The sequence below is a fragment of the Bos javanicus genome, chromosome 22 (genome assembly GCF_032452875.1).
Source record: "Bos javanicus breed banteng chromosome 22, ARS-OSU_banteng_1.0, whole genome shotgun sequence".
Taxonomy (NCBI): Eukaryota; Metazoa; Chordata; class Mammalia; order Artiodactyla; family Bovidae; genus Bos; species Bos javanicus.
Genome location: NC_083889.1, coordinates 21,419,992 through 21,426,599, shown reverse-complemented (window position 1 = coordinate 21,426,599; position 6,608 = coordinate 21,419,992). Strand labels below are relative to the sequence as shown.

At 50.2% G+C, this 6,608-nt stretch overlaps 1 protein-coding gene across 1 annotated transcript; it reads left to right on the top strand.

Moving 5' to 3' along the window:
• Positions 1-211: 211 nt before the first annotated feature.
• On the top strand, positions 212-6,404 carry BHLHE40 (basic helix-loop-helix family member e40). The gene is made up of 5 exons (XM_061396361.1): positions 212-1,067; positions 1,229-1,298; positions 1,559-1,666; positions 2,668-2,791; positions 4,091-6,404. The coding sequence occupies exons 1-5, from the start codon at positions 988-990 to the stop codon at positions 4,945-4,947; spliced, it is 1,239 nt and encodes a 412-aa protein (XP_061252345.1). The 5' UTR covers positions 212-987; the 3' UTR covers positions 4,948-6,404.
• The last annotated feature ends 204 nt before the right edge of the window (positions 6,405-6,608 follow it).

Sequence of the window (6,608 nt, the reverse complement as noted above, 5' to 3'; positions counted from 1 at the left end):
GCGATTCCTGGACTCGGGGCCGAGGGGTGGGGGCAGGGAAGCCGGCGCGGAAAGAAACCCCAGCCTCTGGGGAAGGCAGGGGGGCCGGGCGACTCCCTCCGCTGCGCGCTGGTTCCTCTGAGCGGGCCGCGCAGGGGGGAGGAGGAGGAAGAGGGTTGGGCTGGAGCGAGCGAGGGGATATTCCTCTCCCGGCTTGAGTCAGACGCGGGCGGATCCGTCCTCCCCCGTTCCCTCCCAGGAGACGGGAACTTACTTCATTTCCCTGGGGCAGGTTCGCCCACGTTACCAACCTCCCCCCACCACCTCGCTGGCTCCCTGGCCCCTTCCAGCTTCCGCGCCCCCCGCCCAGCTAGGCAGGACCCAGACTGCCCTGCCAACCCCCTCTTCGGGGAAAGGCAGCCGCAGACACCTGGGGGCCGGGGCTGGGGGTGGGGGCTCCCTCGCAGCCGCGGGAGCGTTGTCCAACACGTGAGACTCATGTGATGAAGCCGGGGGAGGGCGGGCAGGTCGCTCCTTCCCTCCCCGGCAGCGGCCAGACGTGCCTGGAGTCACAGGGTAGAACACGTAGCTCCAACCCACCCACTCGCTCCCATTTAACCCAGCCCGCAGCCTCTCCATTACTCCTCGGCTCCCCCCCCATCCCCCCCCACTCCGCCCTAACCGCCCCCCCCCCCGCCTCGCGCTCCCTCCCGCCTCCCCGCCCGCCCCACTTCTCATTCACTTGGCTCGCACCGCGCAGACGGCACTGGGAGCACACACCGCCAGTCTGTGCGCAGAGCCGGAGCCAGAGGCCGCGGGTACACCATGCACGCCCCCAACTGAAGCAGTACCTCAAAGCCGCAGCTCTTCGCAGCCCAGCGGATTTCAGAGAGCTCTGACTCAGAGGAAACCCTGCGGAGAGACCCCCGAAACCTCCTCCACGACAGTCCTCACCCGACGCTCCACCACTGCAGACAGGAGCGCAGAGTGGCCCCGGCTCGCAGCGCAATGGAGCGGATCCCCAGCGCGCAACCGCCCCCCACTTGCCTGCCCAAAGCGCCAGGACTGGAGCCCGGAGACCTATCAGGGTAAGTTGGTACCCCTGGCCCCTTCAAGCCTCAACTCCAGTCCTGCCTTCTGCGCGGCTTTCAACTCCAAGTAGTTCTGGGTGCATCCGGGGGTTCTTGCCAGTCAGGGTTCCTGCAACCGATGCGCAAGTCATGACCCTTTCTCGTCCCTCTCCCTGCAGGATGGATTTTGCCCATATGTACCAAGTGTACAAGTCGAGGCGGGGAATAAAGCGGAGCGAGGACAGCAAGGTAAGAGCACCGCGCCCCTGTGGACCCCAGGCCCTCGCACGCGCTGAGTTTCCAATAAAAGTTTTCTCACTTTAAGGTTGGAGGGGAGTATGCAAGGTGTGGGCCCTGTGTCTACTGAGTGGCTTGGAGAAGAAGGAGCAGATAGGGTTCTGGGTGTGACTCTGCTCCACTGCCGGGACTCCTCTGCCCCGGGGTGGGGAAGGAGAAGCGCTTCTCACCTCCTTCCTCCCGCGCCCACCATCTCTCCGTGCGCTTTGCAGGAGACCTACAAACTGCCGCACCGGCTCATCGAGAAAAAGAGACGTGACCGGATTAACGAGTGCATCGCCCAGCTGAAGGATCTCCTCCCCGAACATCTCAAACTTACAGTAAGTGAGAAGCTGGCCCCTCTCCAGACCAGCTCCTCTGCCCAAAGGGCTGGCGAGGGTCACCCGCCGCCTGCAGGCTCTGCCAGGAACTGCAGACCAGATGGCTGGATCCTAGCTAGTGGCTGGCTCTGTTTGGGGGTACCCTTCTCCAGTCTCAGAATTTTCTGGCAACCTCGTGCAAATGAGATAAGAATCATTTGTACTTGTCCAGCTTGGCACCAACACCAGCCGGCCTTCCTTTGCTAGAGTTTAAGGTGATTCTCAGGGTTCTCCTTTTCCCACATTGAGCAAATCCAGCAACCCACTTTTTTTTTTTAACCCCCTTCCCTGAATCCCTTTTTAAAATAAGAGGACTTGTTTTGATGTGTCCCTTTTTTTTTTAACGTCCTGTCCTTTCTTGGCGATCCTCAATAGATTACTAGCGTGGCAGCCTTTGGTTGGGGAAAGAAGAAAAAAGTAGAATTTAGGAGAAAAACTAGTATTTAGGAAGCAACAAAAAAGCGTAGATGAGCTAGAAGTTATGACAGGGTGTCAGGAAAGAAACTAGGGAAAGCCTTTTGGCTGCCAGACACAGTAGAAGTCTCTACTAGGGTTGACACCACTGCAGAGAAATGTTATCTCCGGATTCCCCTGAGTTAAGGTCAGCAACGGCTGCTGGAAAAATTTATCTGTCAAAGCTTTCTCCTGAGCTAGCTGCTACTTCCAAAATGCCTCCAAAGATGGGGGACACTTGTTTGCTGTCCTCTAATCAAAAATATATGCATATATACGTATTTTTAAACATCATCTATAAACTTAAAACTTAATTTAGCCAACCAAGAACAGTTTTTTTATCCCCCTTTAGAGACATTCAGTGGTGGTGGTTTAGTCGCTTAGTAGTGTCCGACTCTTGCGACCCCATGGAGGGTAGCCCAGGCGACTGACAAATCTCATGGCTAATTAGTATCCCAGAGGTGGGACTTCTCTGAGCTCACTGCTGACCGAGGCTCTTTTTATTCCAGACTTTGGGTCACTTGGAAAAAGCAGTGGTTCTTGAACTTACCTTGAAGCATGTGAAAGCATTAACAAACCTAATTGATCAACAACAGCAGAAAATCATTGCCCTGCAGAGCGGTCTGCAAGCTGGTGAGTACCATGTCTGGCTATCATCTCCTTAGAGTTCTAGCACAAATAGAGAGCCTGTGAGCTCAACATCTGGTATAAGAAACATTCCTGCAACAAATTGCCTATGCACGTTAGTTGGGGGAGATGCTGTTTTATCTTTCCTAAAAGGTCAGACTTCATTTGGAATGCTGCTGTGTGCCACCTGGCACGAATACATATTAGTCAAATGGTGAAATATTTCTGTGGCATTTTGGCTTAAGAGTTTCTGGGGTTCTGGGAGTCCCCCCCCCACTTTGAAAATGCCAAGGCACCTATAATTTGCATCGTGGGTGTTTTACAGTTGTTTTCCTTAGCCCTGTTTCACTGGAGAATAAATCATGGGTATGCCCCAGTGTTTTAATGTTTCTCCACTTCCTTATCCCTCGGTGTGTGGTATGAACCTGGCAGGATGACAGCAGTAGTTTTTCCTGCATTTCATGTGGTTCCCTGAATAGCCACTAGGTATCTCGGTGAATTACACAATCTAACGAAACCACTGAAGTTTCATCACCCATTTCTACGGACTTCCAGAGAATCACAGTCATCTAACCGTCTGGTCTCACCCATTCCAAATAATCCTGTACAAACGAGGGAGAAATTCCTCTACCCACTCCCTCATTCCTCTCTCCCTTCCTTTCCAAACTAGTACAATGAGAATCACAAAAACCTAGCAAGTCGTTCTGCCAGTTGCCTCATTGAAAACAGAAAGATGATCATACCTAACTTCCTGGGGATCATGGACAGACTATATGAGAAAGACCTAGAAGTAGCCTTTAAATATAGCAGCATGACTGCAACTTGCATAAGCCATTGAAAATAAGCGTACTTTAGGTGACATGGCTCCTTCATTCTCATTTTTTGGCTGGTCACTGTCCATCTCGCTATGATGGTGATGATGTTCTGTAAATTGACTCTGGTTATGAGCACACTAGGATGATTATGGCTGTGTCACTTATAATGAAAACTTAAGAATTCCTTATAAATGCAACAAGAGGGGGAACCGTCTGTCTCTGTTAAATGTGGTCTATGCCTATGATATTATACGGCCATTACAAATCATATTTTATCTCTGACAGGTAGAATTATGGATGATTTTTAGTTTATTCTTTATACTTTTTGGTGTAATTCAAATTTCCCCTGATCATATTACTTTTGGAGTTAGAAATACAATCAGCAAATGCTGTTAACAAAAAGGAAAGCCCCAGGATCTTTGGAACCTAGGTATCCATGTGAACCACAGAGCCTTCTGAAATGTCTTCCTTTGCATCTGTGTTGATCCAGGTGATCTGTCGGGGAGAAATGTGGAAGCAGGTCAAGAGATGTTCTGCTCAGGTTTCCAGACATGTGCCCGGGAGGTGCTTCAGTACCTGGCCAAGCATGAGAATACTCGGGACCTGAAATCTTCACAGCTTGTCACCCACCTCCACCGTGTGGTCTCCGAGCTTCTACAGGGCGGTACTTCCAGGAAGCCGTCAGACCCAGCCCCCAAAGCAATGGACTTTAAGGAGAAACCCAGCTCCCTGGCCAAAGGCTCCGAAGGCCCAGGCAAAAACTGTGTGCCAGTCATCCAGCGAACTTTCGCCCACTCGAGCGGCGAGCAGAGTGGCAGTGATACGGACACAGACAGCGGCTACGGAGGAGAATCGGAGAAGAGTGAGCTGCGTGTCGAGCAGCCATACTTCAAAAGCGATCATGGACGCAGGTTCACCATGGGAGAAAGGATCAGTGCTATTAAGCAAGAATCCGAAGAACCCCCCATGAAAAAGAGCAGAATGCAGCTCTCTGATGATGAAGGCCCTTTCACTAGCACTGACCTGATCAGCTCCCCGTTCCTGGGCCCACACCCGCACCAGCCTCCCTTCTGCCTGCCCTTCTACCTGATCCCACCATCAGCAACTGCCTACTTGCCCATGCTGGAGAAGTGCTGGTACCCCACGTCTGTCCCAGTGTTATACCAAGGTCTCAATGCCTCTGCCGCAGCCCTCAGCAGCTTCATGAACCCAGACAAGATCTCGGCCCCCTTGCTCATGCCCCAGAGACTCCCTTCTCCCCTGCCGACCCATCCTGCCATCGACTCTTCTGCCCTGCTCCAAGCTCTGAAGCAGATCCCCCCTTTAAACTTAGAAACCAAAGACTAAACTATTTAGGGGATCCTGCTGCTTTGCTTTCCTTCCTCCCTACTTCCAAAAAAACAAAAAATGTGTTTGTGAGTGCAGCGAGATTGTTCCAGTGTTTATGCCAAGATCATTTGAGGCAGGGAGAGAAGATTCAGGTGTGTGTGTGGTGTGTGTGTGTGCGTGCGTGACTATGCATTATGTGTTGGTATGGGACGTTAAAGCTCCTTTGGGCGTAGGGAACTTGTGAAGGATTGCCTGACATCAGGAGACTTAGGGGGGATTGTCTCAGACCTCTGGGCCTTTCCCCTCCCAGAGAGTAGCCCCTTCTAATACAAAGCAGCTGAATCTCCAAAAGCTGCAAAGTCTTGATCTGTGAGTCAGTCTCCACTTTGGGAGCCGGGTCTGTGGCTTTGAGAAAAAGGTACTTTCAAAAGAGGGCTTTCCAGAGTGCTGTTCCCAGCCAGTTCTGATGACCCCACCCTTCTCCCTTATGTTGTCGCCGTGACTCACCGTATGGGCAGAGGGCAGCCAGACTGAACTTTCTCCAAAGTGGTGAGGTAGCAGACACTGGCATAGCACGGTAGTGGTTCGGGGAGGTTTCCACAGGTCTGCTCCCTACACCTGCCTCAGATGAATAAAGAGAATGTAGTTCCCTACTCAGGCTTTCCTAGTGATTCGCTTCCTAAGGAACTGAAAAGGGCCCCCTGGTACAAGCCTAGCTGCCAGGGGAGGAGGGAGGAATCCCCTGGGACTCTGGCACCTGCTTCTAGTCTCACCTGGAAACAAGCCTCGCTGTCCAGGGAACCAAACCAGGGTCTGAGAGATGCAGGCACCTGCTTGCCAAGCACCCTGAAGTGCACAAAAGCATTTCAGCAAGCAAAGCCAGACTCGGTTATCAGCTCTAACCTAAAACTCCTTTTAACCAAGCTTAGCTTCTTAAAAGCCTAACCAGCCCTTGGCACAGCAAGACCCTTTCTGCAGGCTAATTCTCCTCGCCCAATAGCACATGGAGTGTCCTTCCTGATAAAAGAATTCTGTCTCCTTGAAAAGATGTTTTATTTTTGGTCCAGAGTACTTTTCTGACTTGTCCAGCTAGCCCTGCACCAGCTTTTCGAAATGCACTATGCTTAATCGCTGATTGTGTTTTAACTTTTTCTTTTCCTGTTTTTATTTTGGTATAAAGTCATTGCCTTTATTTGTAAAACTGTTATAAATATATATTATATAAATATATTAAAAAGGAAAATGTTTCAGATGTTTATTTGTATAATTACTTGATCTACAAAAGTGAGAAAAATGAATGTATTCCTGTTTTTGAAGAGAAGAATAATTTTTTTTTTCTCTAGGGAGAGGTACAGTGTTTATATTTTGGAGCCTTCCTGAAGGTGTGAAATTGTAAATATTTTTATCTATGAGTCAATGTTAAGTAGTTGTTTTAAAATACTTAATAAAATAATCCTTTTCCTGTGGAAGAGAAAGATGGTCTCCTGCATGTTTAAATAACTCTTAAGGGTGTGATATGGCTATCTCTTGCTCTCCCCTCTTGACTGAAGGCAACAACTAGTTAACCTTGGTGTAATTTCATTCAGCTTTTCCTGTAACTCACATTCAGACAGAATAAGCTTAGTCAATTTAGTAGGTAAATATTTGTTTCATTGTTTTCTTAAACTAACCCCTGCCAG

What these genes read in the sequence shown, in the direction of transcription:
- BHLHE40 (XM_061396361.1), top strand. Translation starts at nt 988, where the DNA reads ATGGAGCGGATCCCCAGCGCGCAACCGCCCCCCACTTGCCTGCCCAAA. An exon ending in AGCGGAGCGAGGACAGCAAG is followed by an intron (nt 1,299 to 1,558) that starts GTAAGAGCACCG and finishes TGCGCTTTGCAG; the next exon opens with GAGACCTACAAACTGCCGCA. An exon ending in CCGAACATCTCAAACTTACA is followed by an intron (nt 1,667 to 2,667) that starts GTAAGTGAGAAG and finishes TTTTTATTCCAG; the next exon opens with ACTTTGGGTCACTTGGAAAA.